This window comes from Parasteatoda tepidariorum, chromosome 1 (genome assembly GCF_982258835.1).
Source record: "Parasteatoda tepidariorum strain Cologne lab strain chromosome 1, Ptep-v5.0, whole genome shotgun sequence".
NCBI classification, from domain to species: Eukaryota; Metazoa; Arthropoda; class Arachnida; order Araneae; family Theridiidae; genus Parasteatoda; species Parasteatoda tepidariorum.
Window position 1 is genome coordinate 93637333 of NC_141755.1, and position 27383 is coordinate 93664715.

A 27383-nucleotide genomic window follows, 5' to 3' on the forward strand; every position below is an offset into this window, starting at 1 on the left:
TATCGAACAAAGAAAGTTTTTTTACATTTTTTTCTCAATATCTTTCCCTGTTTTTTTAAACTTTTCGTTATCTAAAATAAATGAGTAAACATTTTATTTTTAGGTATGGCTATGTTGAATGGATTTTAGGAGAAGAAACGATAAAGACTGAAAAGTTAAATTATTTATTAACAAATAAATTAATCACATTCAAACATTTTGAGCAAGTAAGATCTTTTATTCCTTTTTAATGACCTTTTTTTCAACCACTGTAATGGAATTATTCTTTTTTTTTTTAAAAAATAAAACTATGCAGATCTTCCAACTCTCTAATTTCTACTTTCAATCTTGGAACCTCAGGCTACCAAAATATTTTCTCAGACTTTTTTCCTAATTAGTGTATGAATCAGTAGACCCATGCACAAAGTTGCTTTTATAAATTTAATATAAAGAATGTGTGCATTTTAGTATTTATTATTGTTTTACTTATCATGCCATTGTAACAAAAATCTCTGGCTCTTTCATTTTCTAAGATTGGCAGATCTATATTATGTAGAGAAGTTTGTTTATAGTTATACTTTTGATATTATAATTCTCTTGTTGTTAAAATATTCTAAGTAGTAATTTTTTTTATTTTGCAAATTGATTTATATTTAAAAAATATTTGTTTTAAAAAATCCTTATTTGTATTTGTCAAATATTTAACTTTTTCACCTTTTAGACCTATGCAACAAGATGCGGCAAAAATGAACGCAAAATCACGATTGCAAAAATCACGACTTTTAATAATTATTAATAATTCATAGCAAATCTTATGTTTGACAAAGAATGGTAGAAAATATGGTCTATTGCGTTTGACATTGATTTCTTGCTAAATTCACATGTTTTAGTGGTATATCGTGAACTGATTTGCATTTATTAGTTAGTACTTTACATAATTAGATAGTTTTTTAGGTTTTTAGAGATAGTTAATGTGAGAAGTTTTTTTTTACTGATATTCTTTTTTTTCATGTGTTCATACAAAATGGTGTTTTTGATAGAACACTGTCTTATTTACACACAAAAAAAAAAAAACAGCAATCACTCCTAATTTTGTTGAGAAATTTTCTTGTGTAAACTAGAATTTTTTTTTTCTTTCAAAAACTGAGTTGGAATTATTATTTTATGAAAAAGAAAATTTGTTGATGATTCTTTTTCAACTAACAGAAAATTTATGTTGAGTAATTTTTAATTTTTTTTATTTATGTTTGTTTCTTACATTACACAAATTTTCACATGCAAATCCAATTACTTCTGTTTGTGTTATAAAAACATGCCGAAAACCATAGATCTTGTATTTACAAAAGAAATTTAAAATCTTGTAATGCTCTTCTTTTAGATAATGCTTTTTTGGATAATTAGTGTGAACTCTAAGTTTATATTAGAATTGTAATTTAAATTAATGTGTAAGATTTTTAAAATTATGTATATGTTTTTTTTCTTCTTCATTTTTTTAGAAATTAATTCTTCAAAATATTATTGGTCATTTTGCTAGCTCAGAAAGTCGCCAAGATCACTTTTGGAAGGTTAGTAAGTGCTGATTACTTGTTACACTTGATCGACTATTTTTCTGAATTGTATTAATTATATATACATAAAAACCTCAGCACTTAATTATTCTCTTACTTCAAGATACTGATCTTTATTAAACTCTGAGACTTCAAATAGTCAGAAAAAAAAGAGAAGGACGAATATGAAATGTAAATTAACGTGAAATTAAAAATATAAATTAAAATGTATTAATTATGATAAGTTAAATAAAAACATGATGTTAAAAGTTATTCACATTTATTTTTCTAAAAAAATAACTGTTTTCTTATTATTTGTTTTATTTTTATACAGAATTTTAATATCTTGGTCTCATTTTATTTATGAGTGAGTTTAAGTATTCATACTTTATTGCATTTGATTATAGCAATTCTCATGCTTCTTGAAATTGTGAATTTAAAAAATATGGGATTTGTAGTAATGTAGACCTTAAGTATGGGATTTGTTAGTTTAATAGTATTAATAAAATTTGATTATGATATTTTGACTGTTCTTTATATAATTATAAAATTAGGTTTTGCTGTATTTATTTGAAGAACTACTATTATTTTTATTTCACAAAAAGTTTCATTAAATTTATTTATTGTTGTTTTGTAATTTTCATTTATTTGAAATGTTTTATATAGTTTCGAAATTAATTTATTTAACTAAACTTGATTGCAATTATAAACAGTATAAATTTTTTTTTCGATGTATTTTTTTTGGAAAGAGAATTTCTTCCACTTGAGATAGAAGAAACTTATTTCTTCTATGACGATTTCTCTACGATTTTTTCCCACTGTGAATGAAAATTGCCATACCTGATTTAACAATAAGGAAACTTCATAAAAGTGAAATTTATATCTAATGTTAATTTTCTTCAAAACTTTTATGTGTGTTTTCAAATAAAATCAAAACTATTCAGGAAGTCTTTATAATTTGACTGTCTAAAAATTTTACCTTTTCGAATGTTTAAATATTTTTAACTGATGCCATATTTTCATTTTTTCCTGATATTGAAGTCAAATAAAATTGGAAAATATGTTCTTAGAATATCATTATGTTCATCATCTGCTGACTTATTTTAAAATCATTTTTCAGTCTAACTTTTTTGATATTAAGTGAAGTTTTGCAATGGTTAATTTATACTTCATAAAGAATATTTATTTCTATTCTATATGTTAGAACATATTTATTTGAACTTATATTGCACAAAATATTTTCTTGTTTATTACAAAACTTCTCATAATTCTTTCATATCTAATAGATTTTTCAGTTATTGCTCAAAGATTGGACTAATGCTTATAACCTTAAGTATCAAAGCCATGACCAACAAATGTATATTGCTGTTGCTTTGATGATATGCTGTGGGTGGTTTAAATTATTGAAAAATGCTGATAGGACAAAAGGTAAAATAAAACTTCTTATTAAATTATTTTACATCATAGTTTTATTTAAAGTCTTTATTTATCTATAAGTTGAAGTCTTTATTTATCTCCAATTGCTTACAAAATTTTTAAAAAAATCTGATATAATCTAAGCAAGTGACAAAAATCCTTATTTTTCTTTAAGATTAAAAGTATCCAATACCTTGCTGTAAACTTTTATTTTCACATGTTATTCTTTAAAAACAAACGGAATAATTTTAATTTACTTCCTATATGCTTTTATTTTTATTGCAAAGTTCATTTAAGTAAAATTTTTTTCAATTCTAACTGAAATGATTTCAAAATAATAGTTTTTTTTATGAACTAAAAGTCAGTTATTTTATGAGTATTCAATGTTGTAGCCTATCTGTCTGATATTTTGAATGGTACACAACTACGAATTGGAAATCCTGATAAATTTGTTCAAACAATCGGAATGGTAGTAGCAGCTGATTTATTGTCTGTTATGGATCCAAATGCTGAAAAACTGAAATTTGAGGTATGCTAAAAAAATAACTTTTGTGTGATAATGAAAGTCTTATTTCATTTTTAGATTAAGATATTAGCTGAAAATTTAACTACAACATGTTAAAAGGTGACATATTAATCAGATACAGTAGTGCACAGAAGCATAATCTCATGGATTAGATGTCCCTAGAAAGGAAGTGTAAGAGAGGACACACAAAAAGATACATATTTATAAAAATCTGTATTTTGAACACATTTTTTTATATAAATGAAACACAAATTAATCAATAATAATAAATGTCTTATTTAAAAAAATTCTTAAAATGTTTTAATTCAACAAAATATGTCTTTTAAAAGTTTTAATGCCCTGCTTATTTGTTGATTGGATGTCTCGTTTGGTTAAAGATCTTGATCCTTTTTCCTGTGCAATCCTCTTTACTGATCAGATGTCTCAAGAATCAATTTTTGAATCCATTAAAAAATATCTAAATGAGCACAGATCTGTACGTGGACTGACATACAATCATTCTCAAAAGTTAATATTTTAATCTTTTTTTTTAAAAGTATCTGACTGATTTTAATAAAATTTTTTTTTACAAAAAGGCTTAATTACAATTTTAATTTCATGCTTGATCAGATGGAACAGAATCAGAAATATTATAAATTTAAAGTAAAGTTTAAGAATCTATAAAATATATTTTCTAAAATAAGGGCAAATTTGTGCCTGAGAAATTTTTCACATTATGCTAAGAGCTCTTCAATAAATTGATATGCATAAATTTCAAAAATTTTTATTTTTCTAGATCAGTAATGTGATTGCCTATGTTTTAAACTAAAATCTTAAAAAATAATTTGAAAAAACAATGAAATAAAATTTTATATATTGTTTAATATTAAATTTGTAAAGAAAAATTCTAAATATTTTTACTTAAAGCTTAATAAAAATAAACAAATTCACACTTAGTCCTTAACTTTTAGTTCAAAGCATTGCTAACATTATATAAAATCTACATTCAAAATTTCAAAGAATTATGTAACAAACTTCTTATGTATTGTGAATTACCGTGGAGAAAGTTTCTTAAATCCAATGTTTTTCGGAAAAAATGCATATAAAATTCTGAAACGTAAGAAAATTCTGTCAACAATAAAAATAATTATTTGAAAATTAATTTCTGAGAATGAATTTTTTCTTAAAAATGTAATTTATTTAAATAAATAAGGTTTCAAGTACTCAAAGCAAAACTTTAACATAAAACATTTCAGTTTTGTTTTTGTGAGTTTATTTCCAGTTTCGTTTTTGTCTGCCAGCATAAAGAAAACAACTGTAACTTTATTTCTAAAAATCAGAGATGAAAATTTTAAACAGTTTTAGAAAGCTTATAAACCCAAATTTAAATAATGGATAATAAAAGAAATTCTGTGAAATCTTCAATTTTCACTCAGTCTGGTTATTGTAAGTAAAATAGTCATCAAAACTGAATGTAACTGTTTAGATAGAGTCAGTGTGAGAGCAACATCTTGCAACTTTTATTTAATGCACAAAATAAGTGTAGTTATTTGGTAATTTTTTATTATATTGTATGTCATTCTGATGGTAAAAAGTAATTATTTAAAATTTAATATCCTGATCGAAATGGTTTCCAACAAATCATTATTTATTATTTTAGGAAATTAGTGATACAAAGATGGTGGAATATCTTCAAAGCTTTACCAAAATTCAACATAGTCCAGGAAAAGACTTAATGTAAAAAAATTTTTTTTGATTTATTATTATTAAGATTTGTTTTTACGACTGAATAATCTTAAAATTTTTTCAATGCTTCGTTACTTTCATGAGTTACTTTCATGATATAAGCTTCTCTCTTAACTTTTGATCAATCTCCTAACAAGTATCAAAAATGTAATTAAAATTTTATTCTTTTAGTTTCTTTGAGGAAGATCTAAAATGTTTCAAAGAAGTAGAGTCCTCAAAAAAGAAATGGGATAGTCAACATCTTGAAAAGAATGCTTTAGAAAAGCAAAATGTTACTCCTTTAGATGATAGGTAAAGTTGCATGGGTTTCATTGCTTGCATTTTAGCAGTGCAAAAGTTCTCCTTTACTTTTCTTCAATGTCTTTAAAAAATGTTTCTGTTTAAATGTCAATCTATTGTGACTAAGATTTGAGGAGACATTATAAAAATAGGGCTACATTGAAACACATTTAAAAAAAAAAAGCAAAGTTGTTTTTAGCAATAAAATAGGGATTTTGTGCTCTTCATATAGAAAATATTTCAAATGATTTATTTTAATTACAAATCTATTTAAATATATTTTAATGCAAGACACTCAAAATAATGAAGTTCATATGAGACAGTCGTAATATTGGGACTAATAAAATTAAAAATTATTTATTGTTATCAATGATTTTTATCTTCGTGAAAAAATCTTGCCCAATCGGTAATTTTTAAAAAGTTCAATAATTTTTTAAATGTTGAAGATATTTGTTCTTTCAAAAGCCCAGAAAATTCTTTCTAGAAGTTTATATATATATAGTTTAAAATTTTGACTTTGCTTTGAGTTTAACACTCTAAAAACTATGCCTTTTTTAATTTTCTCTGAATTTTCTCTAAATGCAGAATTATTTATTGTTATAAACGATTTTTATCTATTTAAAAAAATCTTGCCCTATTGGTGATTTTTAAAAAGTTTGATAATTTTTCAAATGTAAAAACAGTTTGTTCATTCTCAAGCTCAGAATTTTTTTTTTAAATTTGGTATATGCAATTTAAAATTTTAACGGCTTTTTTAATTTTCCTGACAGAAGGACTTCAAAAGACACTCTTAATCATGAATGCATGTCGAAAGAATTTTATATATTTTTTACAACTGTATTGAACAGCCAACCCAATTCTGAATTTACGACTATCTTTGTTCAAATTCGTAGCCTTGTAACTTTGAACCCAATCCAGAAAACTAGGGAACTTCTGGATATAGCATTGGGACAAACTAGCATTCGTGGGGGACTTCTTAATAGAACTAACTAGCTTTTGCATTGCATGAAGAGGAAAACCACAGAAACCTCCCACAGTTAGCCTGATAGCAAAGGCATTCTACCCCATCATCAGTCTACCACATAAGATATGTTACATCAGCATTATGGGCGTGCAAGTCATGAGCAGAATTTTGTATCAACCAGCCATCGCTGGGATTTGAACTTAAGTCACCTCATTGGCAGATGAACTTTCTATCCCCTGAGCAATTGTGGCTCCATGTAAAAAGAATTAAACAAAAATTAAACTATAGAACTGATCGTAAAATATGTACAAATAGTTTCTGGGAGATCTTGTTGATTACATTTATCATTAACACTACCAGTTCTTAGTTCCATGAAGTTATTCACCCATATAGAAAAACTCACTAAAGTATGAAAAATTAAAAGTCGTAAAAATTTTGCTAAATGTTTTTAGTTTGAAAATTGTGGGGTCTTGCAGCTTGGAAAAGACTAAAATAGTTTGCTTTCTTTCAGTGATGATGATTTAGAACCTTTTGACATGACCAGTGATCTTGTTTTAAAGAAACCTAAATACCCTTTGTACTTAAATGACTGTTTGCATGGAATCATTGAACAAGAAGACAGAGATTGGCTAGAACAATGCCTAAAGCATGCTGAAAAATTAATAACTACAAATTCTGATACTCTTCATGAGGTAAATTTAATTTTTGTGTATTTATTACAATTATAGAAATTATGTACAGTTCATCTATCCTATTTATAGTAGTATTAATTACAGGCTTCCAATGCTCTGAAAAATTTTTTAAAGTGGTAGCTGAGATAAATCTAGATGTTTTAAGCTATCAATAAATTTTTAGTTTAAAGTGAAAAAAATTCCGTTATATTGGGGTGAAAAAAATGTTGTTGGAATAATTTCGTAATTCTCAAATGAAAGCTAAATTTAAGTATTTTTCAGTAGTATTGCAAAATCTTAGCTATTATTCATTTAATTTTTCCAGGTTATGGGAACCCTGCTATTAGTTATAAATTATTTTGCGTATTCCTTTATTACTAGTTCTGATGTTTAGATAACAATGTTTTACATGTGAAGGCAAAGTGGATGACATTTTTTATTTGTTTCTGTTATCAGTATCTGAAAATGAATATAATATCATCTTATTTGCTTTTTACTATCATAACTCTTGATCTTTATTAAACGAACTTGTGTTGGTGACCATTTGACAAATTACTCTCCTTCCTACGAAGGAAAAATTCTTATGCTATTTTTAAGAATCCTGTCTTATACTCCAAAAAAATTACATCTTATTTTGCTTCTTGAACATCTTATAATTGAAATCAACATTCAAGCAATGATGTTAAAAGCTGCTGCACCTCATTTCATTTTTTCCTTGCACCTTGCAAAAATTTATCACAATTTGGATACTTGTTTAAGTTATAATGTTAGTTGAAGCCAAATATGTGAATGAATATATAATATCTAGTAAAAAAACCGAAAGCTCTTATTATTGAAACAAAATTTTGGAATTTTTATTTTAATTGTAAAATAATATTTTAAAGCGTGATATAGCGAGAAAATGTGGACATCCTACATCGTTTAACGTTGAATATGCATTTATTTTTTAATAAAGACAATTCCATCTGCTTTTATGAGTTATCATAGTATTTTTGCCCTCCAAAAAAAAGTTTTAAATTTATAAAAACGAAATTATAAAATTACTAAATTGTAAAATTTATTCCACCAGCTCCAAAAATGTGGGAAATTTAATGGATGTCAAGAAAAAAGTTTATTTCTTTTTAAACTATTTTTCCCCAAAGATCTTTCTACTTCTTCTGTAACATATTATATGAACTAAGTTGGCAAATTTGTCAATTTAAGTTAAAAAATTCTTATTGTAAAAATTATGTTCTATATTTTAGCTTGCTGAAGAAATGACTAAAGTTGTGCTCCATTTAGAGAACAAGTATAACATTGAAAACTTTGAGAGTATGAGGATGAAAATATTAGTTTGCCTTGCAACGCATTGTCCTTTACCTGTAAGTTACCATGTTTCAAAAACTTGCCAATAATTTAAATTTACTTATGTGTTAAAATTTTAAAGTGATAAAAATAATTACTGACTATTAAAAATGAAGGAAAAATTACTATCTGTAAAATATGTTTTTTTCCCCTCTCGTATAAGTAGAATGTTTCACTCACTATTGTTTATTTAATTTTTTAATATACTTATTTTGCATTTTCACTTTTTTTTGCACAAATTGTATTTTTTTCATGATATTTTTTTTAAATTTAAAAACATTAAGTATTTTTTTAATGAATATATAAAAAACCAAAAAGAAAGATAGAAAATGATTATTAATGCCCGAAAAGTTGTCTATGTATAAAAAATACCAACATTAAAAAAAGGGGACAAAAAAATTTGTTGATTTTGAGTAGATATTTATTTTACAGTTCTGAAACTTTAGATCCAAAGATACATATTAATCTAACTTGCATTACAGAAAATAGAATAAATTTCTAAATATTACATATCAGCTCACTTTTTATTACAAATAATTTCTATGGGCTACTGAGCAGACTGTAAAAATAGAGTAACAGTTTGAATAAACTGCTGAAATGAAAGAAAGTCCATAATGTGTATTTAAATGTTATTGATTTCAACTGCTTTTTTGTATAGAAAAAAAAAGATGCAATAAGATTTTTGACAGATTTTTATTCTTGTTAAGAACCAGCATTGAAAAATACTCTTAAGAAGATATATCTGTACATAATATGGTTTTTACTTATTTATTTTCATTTTATATATATCTATATATATGTAATATAAAAAGCTTTCACTAATCTTTTTATGTCATTCCTTTTCTGTAAATTATTCTATTTATTATTCTAAACAAAACACTCTTCCTCACACTTTAATATTCACTTCCTGTCTTTTAATCTGTTTTTAGTTTAAGAATGCATTAATTAACATTTTAACACTTTTCCTTTTTCAAACTTGTGAGAAACATATTTTTCTCTCCACCCATTTACTAGATCAATTATAATTATTAAGATTTTCCCCATTTCCTAAAATGATACATTTTATGGATTTATTTTGCAAGGTTTTCCCTAACTTTTAATTAAGGAGCCCTTTGATTTTGCATCAATTAGGTGATTGTTCTCTCTTTAATAATTATTAAATAAATATTGTGCACTCTTTCCTTGCTTAAGACCTGGTTTTATTCTTCCTCTCAGCAACGACTTTAAATATATATATATATGTATATATATTTATTTATTTTGGATAGGTTGTCAAATATCTGACTACGGAATTCTATGAACCTAATTACAATATACAGCAACGCTTAGATATGTTAGAGGTAAGCATAAAGTTTTATGTTGATTTGTTTATGTTATTCATGCCATACCATTATTTCTATTCATTTCTATGTATTAATTTTATGTTATCTTGTATTTTAACTTGTATGGTGAATATCTTTTTTTTACTTTTTCTATAGAAACAAGCATAAAAAATAACTTATTAACTTATTTAAAAATCATTTAAGTAAGGGATTAATTATTATGAAACCATCAAAAACTACTACTTGTTCTTTTATAGTTTATGCCAATAATTGCATTTAAAATAACTTTTTTATTTGGTTTCACAAAACTTATATCTGCTTTTGTTGTTATAAATAGTTAGATCATAAAACTATTATTTTTCTTTTCTTTATTATTTATTAAATTTTTACTAAATATGTTTGTATTCATATTATAGTAATTTGAAATGTTTTTGATTAAATATAAGTATTCTTATAATATTTTCTACAATATCACCCTCCCATTTTATCAACTATTTCTTTTTGTGCCTTTTGAGAAACATCAACTCACAATCAATCATAATGCCAACAATGATTGATTAGTGCTTTTAAATTATTTATAACGGTTACAATTATTCATGTATTTTATAAAAGTTGCTATTGTTTTTTTAGTTTTCTTAATATTCAGTGTTTTTAAAATCTATGGCATTTATTCCTTTTTATAAGGTAATAGCAAAATCAAGTTTCCAGCTATCACGGCCGCATTCTGATCCTAGTGTTATCCAAGATCCTGAACCTAAAGACAATTTATCTTCAAAGCAAGCTTGGAAAATAATTGTTGAGGAACGCATTGCTTCAAAAACAAGATACATAACAAAGGTATTTTTAATTCTATATTTTCATTTAGTTTAAGATTGTTTCAAATGTTTTTTACTTCATAAATTTATAGATTCATTCTTCAATTTTCTTTTAACTTTATTGCAGTTTTGTGTGATGTTCTATAAGTTCTTAATTATATTTTCTCATTCTTTAGAATAGTTTCTAGAGTTTTGTGTTTAATTATTTCACTTTTTTAGGTAACATACTCATTCAAATTCAAACTATCTTCTTTTAACTGTTTATATGTTTTTTATGAAATTAATTAGTTCTTAATTATATTTTCACATTGTGTAAAATAGTTTCATAAGTTTGGCACTTTGTTATTTCTACTTTTTATTTAATATACTCTTTGAAATTCTGTGATTTTTCCTTTTAACTATATTGCACTTTTGTATGATGTTGTATTTGCTGCATTACTTAAGGGCATAACTTTTTTGTTATTTTATTTCTTAACTGTTATTATCAGGGACCGCAATTCTGTTCAGATAAATCAAGGGATTATTTTTAAAATAAACAATAACTAGTACTTCAGGAGAATTATTCTCATATTAGCTACCAATTATTTTAAAATAGACATGTAGGGTAGATTTTCTATTGATGTAAGTCTTTTAAATATGTATTATTTTTGGTAGTTATGGATATATCTCTCAGCAACAGACTAATTATAGAACAATTTTTTCACATTTTTAAAATCGGTGTTCTGATTTATCAAGAAAACTACATTTTAAAATTTAAAAAAATTTAATATTTTATTATGCATATTTCTTTCTATAATTTTTGAAAAACCTTTTTTGACAGTTATTTGAGATTTATATATAATTTTTTTAATTTTATTTAAATCAGTAAGATTTGCAATTTATGTGCTTCTTTAGGGTCCAAAAAAGGCTCTTCCAGAACCAGTAGAAAATTTATTTGCTCCTATTGCTGGCTTTTTCTTCTTTCCTCTAATACACACTTATTATAAGTAAGTCTAATTTTCTTTAAAAATGTAATTATTTATCTATTTCTAATCTATTTAGGTAAAATAGTTTTGCATGAAATATATCATAAACATTAAAACTCATTTCTTGTTTAATAATTGTAATATGGTAACTCAATATGTTAATCAAAAAATGTTGCCCCATGGTATAATGTCGCAGAATTACTATATAATAAAAGAACACCACATACTTTAAATTTGAATAAAATTGTTTTGCTGAATAAAATTTCCAAAATTGTTTCGTTACATTTTAATTAAATTATAAGAAAAATAACTGAAATGACAAAATTAGTTAAGTATAATAATTGAAAATAATTGAAGATGACTTAGACTAACGTACAGTGCACAAAATTAAATAAAATGAATACTCTAAATAACTTTTGATCTAAAGATTGCATTATCACGCACTATCACTTAAACTTAAGAGTTCAAGTACCTAAACCAAGTATGCTATAATTTGTGCAGACAATATTTTAAGTTTTAAAATCGCACAAAAACATACTTTCTTTGTATAAACATACATTTTATTTGACGTAATTGGTGAGTAGTCGCAGTCTGAAAAATATGGTCTCAATAGTTTGGTCAGGAGAGTGGGTGAAAACTTGACCCCTTAATGTTAATTTTACTTTTTATGTATTGTGCCATATCTCGAGAAATTTTTAAGTGAACCAAAACATTTTTGCTCATAACTATAAAATTCGTTTATCCAATGATAATTCTACATAAAAAATGGTTTTCAATTAAAATGTATTATTTTTATTTTATTTCATAAGGGTCTAAAAAATTTTAAATTGTGAGGCATACAAATTTTTATATAATTTTAAAGAATGGAATTTTAGGTGGCAAAATAAAATTTTTAATGAAATCAGGCGAGTAAAAAAAGCTTCAAACAAGTTTTATATTCAAAGTTTAAATTCACAAGATGTAATCGACCGATTTCGTTCAATAGTTGCATGTTGCCATTTAAAATTACATACAAAATTGTTTGAATTATTATTAAGTATTCTTATTAAAAATAGTGAATAATTATTAAAAATTATTTTTGAAAGAAATTATCTTTAGATTAACGAGTTGAAAAATTTATTTCCCACATTTTTTCGTCATTAAAAAACTTTCAAGTTAAGACAAAATATGCATTAAGTGAAATTAACATTAAGTGATCCAAAATTTCAACTGCTATCCTGACTGAACTATTGGAATCATATTTCCCAGATTACAGTTCCCCCTACCCCATATTTTGAGAGTCTGGAATCCAAATCTAGCGAATCATGCTGAAAAAAGGTATGTTTATTCAAAGAAGAAACTGTGTTTTTTTTTTTTTTTTTTGTAACTTGAATTATCTGCACTAATTAGATTGCACATTTAAAGCAAAGTCCTCAAATAATTGAGATTAAGTCGTGGTATATGAAAATTCAATCAAAAGTTACTAAAGGTGTTATTTATTTATTATTTTTTTGGTTTAAACTTTATGGATAAGAAAATTTCTCACTGAGAATTTGGTTGAAGATGGCTAGAACCATCTTATATTAAATTCTTAACCAATATTGGTCATTTGCCTGTGAAAAAATTAATATTTTATTTTACATTAAATTTCAATTTTGTTCACTGTTTGCTTATGTAATTAAGTACTAACGGTTTCTGTAAGAATTCTTAAAAATTGCATATAAAATTCCTGGATGTGTGACATGAATGACGTCACGGAGATGTGTCATTTTAAATCTAAATATTTAAACTTGATGCTTTCAACAATTGATGTTTTACAATATATCATTACTTTGCCGCTTATCAGAATATTCCAAATAATCACAATTCATCTTTACGTGGTTTAAAATAACGTATATTGATCTGTATTTTCAATTTGAAAATAACACATCGATTCGTTTTCATGCAATTTTTTTTAAAAAAAATAATTATTCATCAATATTTTTTATTAAAATGTTAATAATATTCTATGGATATATGTTTCCTACATACTTTTTTCTCGCTCAAATTTCAGGTACTTTTCCAATTATTTAAAATGTGTTTTGCATATGACATTTTTTTTATTTCTATTTTAAGCTCTTTTGGTTTTTTACCTAACTCCTCCCTGTAGATTACAGTTAGTAGGATTCTATATTATTAGTGATTTTAATAGCATGTTATATTATTAGTAATTTAATAGTATGTGCACTAATAGTTTTTATTGTAATGATACAAAAGTTACTTTGCTTTTTTTATATATTTTATATGCAATGTCTTCTCTCATATTTATTGCGAAGGTCTAAAACCAATCTAAATACAGTAGAAGTCAAATTATCCAAGGCTGAATCACGTGATGCTTTTTGTTAAATTACACCCCTTCCGATGCCTGTTAAAATTGTCCCAACACATTACGAATGTTTTTTCTCAATTACTGTTGGTAACATCAACTTCAAAATTTGGCTGCTTAAAAACACCTTTAAACAGAAGACAAAAATGAATTTCCCTGAATTGATTGGCCTCATTACGTATTTTGAGTAATTTTTCACATACTTTATTTGTTGTGCATTTAAAATTTTGTCTTGAAAAGATAACGTTTATTCTAAAATATTTGTTACTGAGGGTGTCAGATAATCAGGGTTCTACTATACCATACTGCAACAACAAAAATTCTATTTCTTCATGCATTAAAAACTACTTGTTTTATTTTTTAGAAAAAATAAAGTCCTTAAAGTATTTGGAGAAGATGGTTATGTGCTTGGTCGGTTAATTTATACCCTTGGAGCTGTGATTCATTCTGCTACAAATTCTCATGTAAGGCATTTTTTTTCTCTTTTTCTTTCTTAACAATTAATTTCTGATTACATATATCTATACCTATTTATTGAAAATAGTGTAAAATATTTGAAGGAAACTTTTTATTTGAGCTTTAACGGTCTGGGAATAGTTTACCAACCATGCATAATTATGATAATAATTAATCCTATTAATTATAATTTTGTTATTAATTATGATTTATTATTAATTACATTTTTATTATTAATTATAATTACATTAATTGAATGCATAACTACATGAGTGATAATGTAAGTTATTGTGAAATTTGCCATCATATACGTGATATTGGAAGAAATAAGTGCTATTAGTTCATTAATAGTTAATTCATTGATTGTAATATTAATTAAAATTACTCTTTAATAAATGTATGGAACTTAGAAATAGTGAAGCTTTAACTTTAATTCATATTGAAACAATGTATAATTTTGCCATGAAGCAGCTGATTTAAAGTGGTAAAATAAAGAATAATGCAGAATGCTGCAATACTGAAAATAATTAGGACTAGTTTTTTCATCCCTACCTTTATCGATGGTGGAGAGCCTTAATAAAAAGAACATGCATTGAGGTTAGAAAATAATAAGATTGACCATGCAATGATACATTACCAATCTTTCTCAATTGTTTTATAAAATCAATTATATAAAATACTACAAAACTTACATACATTAAACTAAAAAAATATTTGTCTGAATTTTTTTTAAATTACACTTGCAATTTTTTAATTATGAAAAATTAATTGTCTAAATTATGTATGTGCCAACAAAATTTGAAAATCTTGCTTGCACGAACCCCATCGGCTTCACCTTGTCAACTGCTTAGAACAAACTTCTTTTCACTAAATGCTCCCTTGCTCATTGTTACCACAAGAAGACACATAAACAGATCGGATGGCCACCACAGCTTTGGTTGGTTTGTTAAACCTTAAACCAACAGATTAGCTACCATAATCTCTATTATTATGTCTTAACAAATTTATTTCTGGTATAAATCTAGTGACACTGTACAAAAGTTTAATTACTCAACAGCATTTCTTATTTGACCATAGCAATACTTATTCACATTACTATATTAAAAGAGTAGACACAAGTGAGTAAAAGTTGATAGATTTTAATTTGAAGCAAAATAATAAAAAAAAAAGTTTTAAAGAAACATTCTTACACAGGATTTTCTCTAACATTTGGGGATCCCAAAGTGGATTTTGGATGCTGTTTCCATTTGAGAATTTCCAAGCTTTAAATAAAATTTGATGCAGCAACTTTTTTTCAAATTTTTCTGCTATTCCAAAATGATGTATGACAACTTTTACTGATATATGCCTACTTTTTAATAATGTTCTGCTATGATTATGAAAAAACAAAATGGAGTATGCACATAAGGAGGTTACATCTACTAATACTATGCCTTGGACACTGAGCTTTTTTATATTGCTTGTAAAATTTATGGTTTGATACTTCTTTTGAAACCCATTGTACTCTGAATGTTTCTAGAAATAGTCCACCGCTTTTCATTTCAGTTAGGTTGGCATTGGCAAGTCTGTGTGCTGCAACTGACTAGTACTATAATCATGAAAAATAAAACTGTCTATTAAATATGTTATAACATAGTTCTTGAAATAGTTTAGCTTTTTATTTTAGTAGTTAGGTTGGCAAGTCGGTGTGTTGTGACTGAGTGGTACTATAGTCTTGAAAAATTCCATTAGGTTATATCTACAAATAGTTATTAAATACCACTCCCTAAGCTTTTTCAAATTGCCTATAAAAATTATGGTTGGACACATTTTAAACAGACCTCTTAAAAATAAAAAGGTTTAAGTCACTTGAGTATCCACTCAATTGGCTTTATGTTTCTGTTTTTATGATTAGATGCGTAATCTACCTACAAATAGTTACTAAGTACTGCACCCTAAGCTTTTTTTAAAATTTCCTATAAAAATTATGATCAGATGCTTTTTAAACAGTTCTCTTAAAAACAGAAACGTTTAATTCAACTATAATTTTAACTTGTATCTAAGAATAATCATGTGAATGTTTAAGTCAAGCACTGTAACAAGCATAAAATAAATTAACACTGCTCAATACTGGGTACAAAGTTCTTTTTTGCCGAGTGTAAAAATCAGAAATGAAACCAAAATCAAAATGCAGATATCAAAAATGCAACCAAGTACCTCAAGTGAATGTTATGATAATTTCGAAGTTTAATTTTAGTGTTGACAATGTTTATTTGTTTTTAGCATGCTCCTCAAATGGCAGAAGTTTTCTTAGAATTTCTCCCCTGTGTTTGGAATCATGAAGAAATGTAAGTATAATAATTCAGCATCAATATTGTTTTAAAGTTTTTAAGGCATATATATACCAAACATAACTTCTAAAAATTGAATTTAACTTTTTATGTATACATTATTTCAATTCTATTTACCTAATTATTTAATTTTTAAAAATTAACTTTTTTATTTAACATGTTTGTAGATTCTAAATAGAATAAAGTGTGCAATTGTTATGATGGGAATTATACAAATTTAATTCATTTGTTTTATTATTATTGTTTTGACCTAAACTCTTATTTCTTATTTTTAATCTGCAGATTTGTACGGGAAGCTGTACTTTTTGCTCTAGTTTCACTGTATGCAAGTGTGCCAGGCTATTTATTGATGGCTCCAGACTCTAACCTCCAAACAGCAGTTTATGAAAGTGAAAAATGGTTGCAAAGTAATAAAGTTTTTCTATAAATTCTTATTATTCTACTAATGTTATTCAATTTATAGAAATCTATACAATTTTTCTGTATCAATTTTTTTTTTTTTTTACTTAAAATTTTATTTTGTAACCTTTTAGAAAAGTGACATTTTTAAGCATTGTGATTGTTACATTTTATAAAGATTAAAGTTTTTTTTTCATAATTAATCTCAACTTGAAAAACATAACTAATATTATTTTTAATATAATATAAATTAAACATTTTGCTTAGAGCTAAATACATTTGTTTAGAGGTTAGAAGCTATAAAAGAATAGTATTTTTACATAAGATAAATGTTTTTTGCTATTTTTTTCCTCCAGCCACTGTTTAAATTTAAATAATTTTAAAAACTTTCATGATTTTAGAAAACCTGATAGTATTTTAATGAAATTTATAAAAGAATATGAAACTTATATTCTTCATAAACTTATTAATATAAATAGTTATATTTCACTATAAAATTTAAGACTTAATTATTATTGAATTTCATTGTTACATTGGCCAAATTATCTCTTTTTCTGATTGGTTTGTGTATAAAAAAACTGAAATTGACGTATAAATATAATTTAACATATAAGTTATATTATCAAGAATTGGAAGTTCTGTAATACTGTTGAAAGATAAAATTGCAAATCAAATTTTGTATATTCAATTGCTAGAAAATAGACACTAATATAAAATAAATAATGGGAGCAATGATTAGCATCTGTACATTGTTTATAAATCACTTAGTAATTAACTATTTACTTCTTTTAAAAGTTATTAACTAGATTATTTATATGTTTATAAGTACTGATAAGGAGTGTTGCTAAGTGTTGGATTACAATAAAAAGGCAGAATTAAATGCTTTTTTGACAAATTTATTTTATTTACTGATGAAATTATTTTCTGTTATCAAAACTAAAATTATAGTCGAACTTTATTTTGTTATTATAGTAAACTAGTTTAAAGACTAAATAATATTTTGTTTGTACCTTTTTGTGCTGAAAAATTATTTTTCAAAAGAAATTTAATGCTATTGATTATAAAATCTCACAAATGTATTTTAATACAGTTGATTTAGTTTTATATTCTATTTTCCAGGTGTGATAACAAATGATTTAGATATAAATTGTCAAGTTAAAGCTTCGTTTGCTCTTGGTTTTCTTGTCAATATCATAAAAGAGGTAATTATAGTTAAATACTATTTTTAAACATAGTAGAGAAATATTGCAATGGAATTAATATTATTGCAAAAAGTAAAAAATAGAAACATTTTCTTAAGACATCAAAGAAAACTTTGGACAAATTTATTTTTGGCCAAACATTATCCTTGCATGAATTGAATCTTAGTTTAACATTATCCTTGCATGAATTGAATCATAACTTATAATGGAAGTCAATATGATTCAAAGCAAAAATGCAAATTGTTATTTGTTAGTGATAATTCCATTTTCTTTATCCAATTCACATATTTCTTGAGTGCAGGGTTCCCGCGGCCTTGAAAAAGCCTTGAAAAGTACTTGAATTTCATTTTGATTTTCAAGGGCCCCTAGAAGTACTTGAAAATGATAATAAGTCCTTGAAAATTTCGAAATGATCTTGAAAAGTATCGAAAACTCAGGAAAACAGCCCTATTTCCAGTATTTCTATGTTTAACTTTTTGACGCGCGTAAGTGTGAGAGAATGACTTCTCCGTCTTTCAGATGATGACACGTACTGTTTGATTTTAGGATTTTATGTACGTTTGGCTGATTTTAGGAATTTTAAATATTGGGAACTGCGCCAGATTCTGACAAAATCTCGATTCTTATTCAGGCGATTTTAATATCAATCATCGATCTTCGTATTAGACTTATTTAAAAATTATGTGTTGCAGGGATGAAAGACTTCCACGAAAAAGCGGAAATCCGCTTTTTTTTCTCCAATTTTGAAAATTTCCGACCATGTTCCAAAAACTAAAATTTTTGGGAAGTCCTATTGGAGAAACCCAATCCGCCCAAACGATAGTCGGATTACCGCGACTTCTGCTATAGAGTGGAAAGAGTCTAAGCGTTTCGTTACAAGCGCCGATATTTGATTATTTTTTTTTTTGTTTGGCTGATTTTTGGAATTTTAAATATTAGGAACTGCACCGGAATTTGCTAAAATCGCGATTTTTAATCAAACGATTTTAATATCAATCATCGATTTTTGTATTTAACTGATTTAAAAATTACGTGTTGCAATTTTTTTACGCGATTTAAAAATCGTACTAGCAATTCCTATTCACTCAATTTCAAAATCCAATATCGCGATATGTATTTAAGCGTTTTTAAAACCCAATATCGCGATTTGTATTCTCGTGAGTTTAAAATCCAACGTCGCTATTCGTATTCACGCATTTTTAAATCCAACTTTGCGATTCGTTATCACGCAGTTGTAATATCAGATATCGTTTTTCGTATTTGTACGCTATTTAGAAATTACTCACTGCGATTCGTATTCACGTGATCTAAAAATTATGCATCGTGATTCTTATTTACGCGATTTAAAAATTCAATATCGCAATTTGAATTTTCGTGTCTTTAAAATCCAACAGCGTGATTTGTAATCATGGGATTTTATAAATCCAAAATCGCGATTCATATTCACGCGATTTTAAAATCCAAAATCGCGATTCATATTCACGCGATTTTAAAATCCAATATCGCGATTCATATTCACGCGATTTTAAAATCTAATATCGTGATTCATATTCACGCAATTTTGAAAACCAATATCGTGATTCTTATTCACGCGATTTTAAAATCCAATATCGCGATTCATATTCACTCGGTTTTAAAATCCAACAGCATGATTCACATTCACGCAATTTTAAAATCCAAAATCGCGATTCATATTCACGCGATTTTAAAATCCAACAGCACGATTCATATTCACGCGATTTTAAAATCCAAAATCGCGATTCTTGAAGGAAGTAGAAGTAAGCTTTCTCTTGAATTAGTTACTGTAAAGATGTGATATATTTTTCATTAGTAAGTAATTTAATAGTCGAGCCTTCCTATAATTGCTTAATTTTTTTTAATATATTAGTGATCAAAATTTTAAAATTATATTTAAGAAAAATTTAAAGTTAACTGTCTAAATGCTTCTGCCACTTTAAATATTGAATAAAAATCTCCCAGCATAGTTAAAAGTTGCTTTTATAAATCTCAGTATCATATAGAGCACTCCCCCCTCTCCTCCTAGTGACCTGTGTTGTAAAAGTTCAGCTTTTTTTATTTTTGTCCACTTTAATGCCTGGTGTTGCAATTCGTTTTCGCGTGATTCAAAAATCGTACTCGCAATTCCCATTAAAGCAATTTAAGAATCTAATATCGCAATTTGTACTTAAGCGTTTTTTTCAGTGCAATTAGTTTTTCCGCGAGTTTAAAATCCAATTTCGCTATTCGTATTCACGCATTTTGCGATATCAAACGTATTATACTCAACGTATATTATGCGACTTTCGTATTTATACTCGATTTGAAAACTACTCGTTGCAATTCATATTCACATGACCATGGCAAGTGCGTATGATCGATGCTACTGAAAAAAAGCTAATTCAAGTATGAGTGGTTAATTAAAAAAGTCAGTGACCAAAATTGTTACTAAGAATCCATCAGAAGTTATTGAGGTGAAAGTTGGCAACTGTTTCAATTTAAAATGGTTGACTGGTAATAAATTTAAAATGATAATCAAGCCGCAACATCCAATAATTGATTAATTTTCTTAAATAGAAAAGTGGTCGAAAGTTCAAAATTATATTTAAGAACAATTTAAATTTCACTGCCTAAATGCTTCTGCCACTTTAAATATTAAATAAAAGTCTCCCGCAGAGTAGTTTTTAAATATCTAATTGATATCACAGTATTATATAGAACAATCCCCCCTACCCCGTCTTCTGCCCGAATCTTTGCTTATTCAGACTTTGTATACCTAGCTTAAAATAAGCCTTAATGCAAAATTCAAACCTGACGTTTTTATGCATCATGAATTTTATTCTCGACTTGATGCCAATCACCCTTGTTTTTTTTTATATATATACTTAGATCACTTTCCGAAATCAAGAGAGAGCAATGGAAGTCTTATTTTTCAGTACTGCTATTATCGACTAACATTTATCGTCAAAACATTTTAGTTTAAAATGTTAAATTTTAGTCTATCTTTAACTAAAATTTAAGTCCTTGAGAATTTTATAATAAGTCTTAAAAAGTCCTTGAAAAGTACTTGAATTTTATTTTTATAGTAGAGCATGAACCCTGTGAGTGACAATATGAGAATTTTAACCCTTTTTTTATACATATTTGAGCATTTATTTAGCTGATGAGCACCCAAGTTCAGCATGGTAGCAAATAAAATCGGAGTAACCATAATAAACTTAACTTCTTTAGAAAGAAAAGATTCTTTGTTTGCTTTATTATTTTAACTACCAAGCATAGTAACTTGTATGATTAACTAAATGTATACATCTTATTATTTATTTTTGCCCAAAATTATATGCTACAAAATAACCTTTTGTTTGATATATAACCAGTTGCTAAAATAACAGACATGCTAAGTGCCATATCAAAAGGTTTACTTTTAAAGATCAAAGAAACATACTGCCTTCAAATAAACATATCATTTTTTTCAATGGACTTGGATTCTTGACTCTCAAATGTGAGGATAGTGTCAATCAGGAGAATATGGTCCTAAAAGTTTGTTCAGGCTACTGGTTGAAAGTTTTAACCCCCTAGTGTTAATTCCACTTTTTGCATAATTTACTGTGCCTCTGTAACTATTAAAACTAATCAAGAAATTTGCAAAATGCAAACATTTGCAAAACTCCTTTATTCAAAGACAATTTTATGTAAATTATAATTTTATAAAAATATTAATAATATAATTTATTAATATTATAAATGTTAAAATATTTCATCATTTAATTTAATAAGGATTAGAATTTACAATTATACAAATTTTTACCTCATTTTGAACCATGTAATTTTAAATTACAAAATTTGAACGAATTTGACACAATAGTTTTTGAATAATACAATTTCAAAAAAAGATCTAATTTTTTTATTTTTCAAAAATTTTGAAATCAATTGCGAATATCAGTACCTTTTCAAAAAAAATTTCACCACTTCTAAATTAAAGAATAAGAGTTCAAGTTTCCACTTACCTTCTTGACTAAACTATTGGGATAGTATTTTCCTTATTGTGGCCATCTCCATAGTTTGAGAGTCAAAAATCCAAATGAATTTTTTAAAAAAAAGGTTTTGCTATTCTGTGAAATGTGTGTATATGCATCTGATTTTGTTGCTTAAAGCATCATCTGAATTAGTTAATTAGAGTATTTTAGGTCATTCTCTCAAACCAGCAGAGTGGCAAATCAGTATGAGTATTTCTGATCATTAGATCAAAAGTTATTCAAGTGTTTCTTTGTTTCATTTTACCCACTGTACTACATTAAAAAATTTTAAGTTTTAGTTTTATTTTCAAAAAAAGGTAATGACTAAAAATCCAATTTTTATTTAGTTATGGTAATTTAAAGAAAGAAAAAATGTATCCAATATTTTTTATGATCTGATTTATTAAAGTAATATATAAATTAATTAATATAAATATCAAGATTTTCACAAGGTCAGGGATACCTGGGAAGCCTTGAATTGTTAGGGAAATTGATTTTGAGGGGAAGAAAATCAAGAATGTAATTTTAGACTAAAACATGGAAAATAACCAATTTCAAAACTGATGGTAACAATAAATAACCAACAATTGTTATTTATTGTTACCTTCAGTTAAAAATGATTCAAAGTAAGTAATTCTAACTTCTCTTTATTTCTCGTATAAATTAGTATCAGTATTTAATCATTCGTACAATCTACAATTGCTGACTATATCAACTTGATTAATAAATTATGTTTCATTAAGCTTTAAATTTTACTTCGACCTATATTTTATATAGGTACTTATGTAAAAACCTACACGTCAGCCCTTCATCTATTGAAAGTTCTTTTTTTTTTTTTTTAATAAAAGTTGATATTTTATTTTGTATCACAAATTTTTTTTATTGCTTATTGAATAAATATATATTGCCATGTATAGAAAAGAACGTCCTCCAGAATTTTCTTGAAAAAATCAAAGAATTTTATTTAAAAAATTGAGAGGAATCCAAGAACCCTGCATTATTAAATTTTATGTATAAGTTTAATTATTTTTTAAACACATTTTTTTTTATTTATTTTCCCTAGGAACTTCCAACTATTCCTGGAATATTAGACAGTTGAGTTTCATGATGAAAATAAATGTATATATCATTGTCTTGTCAATAAAGAATAATGTATGTTTTTCAATTTATTTTGTTGTATTAATATTTAATTAAATCTCTAAGGTTTCTTAACAAAGCTGTTGGTAGACTTCATCAGGGCCCTGAGCAAAACAATTTGCAGAGCCCTTTAAATGTTCACATTCTATAACTGGTTAACTACAAATACATTATAAAATACAATAGCTTTTACTGGAACAGCTTAAAACTACTTTTAATCAATAAAAAAATTTATTTTAATCAAGTTCACTATAAATTTTTCATTATTAATTCAATTTAAAGTGTTTCGGTAAAATATTTAAGGACTACAATGCTGTGTCAATATTATAAAACACAATAGTTAGATATCTGAGAAAATTTCAACACTATGACAGAAATTACAGTACTAAATTTTATTTCATATATTACTATTAGTTGTATAAATAAATATGCACAGTTGTTGCACAAGAACAATCACTTTGTAATTCTAAACATTTGCCTATCTATCATTTGTTTGGTTTAATTGTATAATTCCTTCATGGTCTTGTAATTTTCTCAAAAATGAGTGTAAATGTGTTTATAGTAAATATCTTAAATACATTATAAAATACAATAGCCTTTACTAGACTGGTACAAAATTTATTTTATAAAATCAAAGAATGGATTTTTATCAAACTAAATAAAAAAAATTATTTTGCATTCTTTTAGTTTTTTCAGTCGTGATTCAGATTTAACGTGTTTCTGTAAAAACATTTAATGCTTTTGATGCTCTGTAGTGTAATATTGGGCTCGATTTTTGGATGACTAAACATGATTGGTTTGAATTAAATGCGGAAAAAGTCTTAACTAACATATTTTTTTTTAATTATCGGATATATATATATATTTAAAAAAAAAAAAGAAGAAAACTTTTTTTTGAAGAGAAGTAAAATTATTACTAAATATTTAAAAAAGAATTAAAAAGCCAGAAAACAAAATATATATATATTTTTGTATTTTTAACTTATTCTATGAGTTTTGTGTAATTGCAGCTTATGCATAGTAAATAAGACTCATTATTTTTTCTTCATTAATCTTTCTTTATTGTATTTATATATATATATATATTTCTTCTATTGTCAGGAATTTTTAGATGATGAAACAAATTTTATTTCTGCTTCATAGTTTGCAATATTGTTGACCAGGTGAATATTCATAAAATTCATATATAATGTTATTTAGAACATTTATGACGTTAGTTCTCAACGTTTTACTATATTCATCCCTGGAATATTTTTTTATGATAATGACTGAGAAGACTAAAAACAAAAACTCAATCAACTTTCACTTGATATTTTCAATTAAATTCAGATAGATAATTAATCTTAGCATATGTAACCTAAATACCTAACTGAATAAAATTTGCTCTAACGCAGAAATCTTTTTTCGCAAATAAGTGCATTAAGATTCTCACAGTCATTTGGCTTTCAATCTTGTTTAAAATAATCATCTATGATAATTTACACTTAAGTTTAACTGTTGTATTAGGCTTAAGGTTTGTTCAAAGTGTTCATTCTTTAAATTATATATATATCAGGGTTCGTACAGACTCCTTATACTCCTTGGAAATAAAAAGGTCTCCAAGGAGTACTTGGAACTACTTAGATTTCCAAATTAGTCCTTAGAAACTCCTCAGATTATTGTGTTGCATAGATGAACTTACTAAGTTCGCTGATGAATTTGCTGTCCAAGCAGGGAAACAAAATGATATGACTTAGCTGTCAAAATCAAATAGTTTAAGAAAAAGTTTTAAAAAAAAATGGAATTGCAAGAGTTAGGAGAAAAAAATAAGAGCAAATAATTTTAATTTTACATGTTACAAGCGAACTTAATTAATGATTTACTGTGATTTTTTTTAAATGCCTTTTTTCTTATGTATTCAAATTTACAAATATAAGATTGATAGGTTTTTATGTTAATCTTTAATATCTGTACTATGTACTTTAACAAGATTTATTAAAATATTGGAAACTGAAAAAAATATTTATGTGTGAAAGTGATAACATTATTTTTCTTGATGAAGTTCGACATAGTCAAAATTTATTTCAAAAAGGCTAGAAAAAAATATCTTATGCAAAATATAAATTTTTGCAAGTTCTTTATAGTAACTGCTTTTTGAATTTTTTTTAAAAAAAACTCTGTCTAGTTATCCTTTGCGCAAAGTTCTTAAATTTCGGACTCCTTGGAATTCTTCTTCTGATCTCTGTATGAACCCTGATATATACACACACAAAGTTAAATTTAAATCAGAGGAAATTATTCAAATTTACCAATCAAATTGTAGTAAAGCTTAAAATTATTTAAAATAATATAACTACAATACTTAATCTCCAACTAAAATTGTTAAAATCGTAATCTATATAATTCTTCAAAACAAATCCCAGAATAAAATCCACACCCTCATGAACTCGCAAGAACAAGATCAAATTTGTCAGTTAGATATATAGATTTTCATAATGAAGAAAAAATTTTATCAAACAATTAAATATTCAAATAACTATACCAGTTTCAATTGGAATGTTTCTTGCACACAAAGCATCAGTACACTTTTCTATTTAGAATATAAAATTTTAAAAAAAATCATAACACCTTAACTTGAATCTACATTATGTTCTCCTCTGTTACCAATAATCAAAAATGTTTAAATAAAAAATAAGTTTTCTGAAACAATAAACATAACATTATTAGTACCTGCATTATTGTTACCATCATCAATTATTTTTCCATATTATTATTTTTATTATTATAAAAGATAAAAATATTTTGCCTCTGTTACTATCTATGTAAAAATTATAAGCTTTTATTAAATCTACTGTCATATATTTCTAGTTAATACTTAAAACATTATTACACAACTTAAGTCACATTTATGCTGCAAATCACTGAATTTGACTTCTTTAAAATTATTTAAGCAGATTGAAAATTTTTTGCGTATAATTATAAAATTCATTTATCCAAAGGATTCATTTCATTTATCCATGCAAAAAATAACTTTTAGTAAATAATTATTATTTTATTTATTAATAGCCAAAAAAATTTTGAATTGTAAGCTATAAAATTTTTTACACCGTTTTAAGGATGTAATTTTACATAGCAAAACACAACATTTGAGCAAAATCAGTTTTTGAAAAAATGATTTTTAAAAAAAATTGCATTATTTAATCAAGATAATGTATATTTCTGTTTGAAAGTATTACCTCATACTATGCATGAATAAGGTTTCTTCCTTCCAGTATGAATAAGGTAGTGTTTGTTTAATATATATTTTAGCATTAATGTTTTATTTCATATTCTGCATGAATGAAGTCACTGTCGAGTATGAACAAGAGAGCATGTGTTTAAAATCAAATTATGTTTGAATGTTTTATAGACTGCATGAATAAGCAAATGTTCGGCTAAACTAAATTTCTCCATGAATGTTCGATCACATACACTGCATGAGGTTTATCTCCATGTCCACTAGGTAATGTATATTACTTTATTTAAAAAAAACTAACTTCATTGGCATACACTGCATTCATCACATACACTGCATGAGGTTTATCTCCATGTCCACTAGGTAATGTATATTACTTTATTTAAAAAAAACTAACTTCATTGGCTTTAAAAATTTAAATTTTGAAGCAAATGAAGTTTTTTTTAGTCCAATATCTTACCACTTCAATTTCCCTGGATCATTTATTTTCATACCTCATACATGCTACCTTAAACTATGTATGAATAAGGCTTTTCCCCCACAATATAAATAAGATATTGTTTGTTTAAAGAAAATTTGTACATTAATGTTTTATTACATACACTGCATGAATCAGGTTTCTTTCTAGTATGCACAGGAGTATGCATTTTTAAATTAGATTTATTTTGAATGTTTTACCCCAAACACTGCATGAAAAAGGAATGAATGTGTAAGTATGAATAAAATAGTGTACAACTA

General features: G+C 25.7%; 1 protein-coding gene across 1 annotated transcript in view; it reads left to right on the top strand.

The window, feature by feature from the left end:
* The window catches only part of LOC107441420 (telomere length regulation protein TEL2 homolog), a 33714-nt gene extending 10251 nt beyond the window's left edge, over positions 1-23463 (top strand). The window contains exons 5-20 of the mRNA XM_087168971.1: positions 104-206; positions 1476-1544; positions 2813-2954; positions 3335-3471; positions 5108-5184; positions 5365-5484; positions 6948-7128; positions 8352-8468; positions 9720-9791; positions 10458-10610; positions 11483-11574; positions 14262-14361; positions 16616-16680; positions 16966-17090; positions 18202-18284; positions 23358-23463. Coding sequence (XP_087025097.1) covers positions 104-206; positions 1476-1544; positions 2813-2954; positions 3335-3471; positions 5108-5184; positions 5365-5484; positions 6948-7128; positions 8352-8468; positions 9720-9791; positions 10458-10610; positions 11483-11574; positions 14262-14361; positions 16616-16680; positions 16966-17090; positions 18202-18284; positions 23358-23393 — 1672 coding nt within the window. The 3' untranslated portion in view covers positions 23394-23463. The remainder of the gene's footprint in view (positions 1-103; positions 207-1475; positions 1545-2812; positions 2955-3334; positions 3472-5107; positions 5185-5364; positions 5485-6947; positions 7129-8351; positions 8469-9719; positions 9792-10457; positions 10611-11482; positions 11575-14261; positions 14362-16615; positions 16681-16965; positions 17091-18201; positions 18285-23357) is intronic.
* Positions 23464-27383: the final 3920 nt, after the last annotated feature.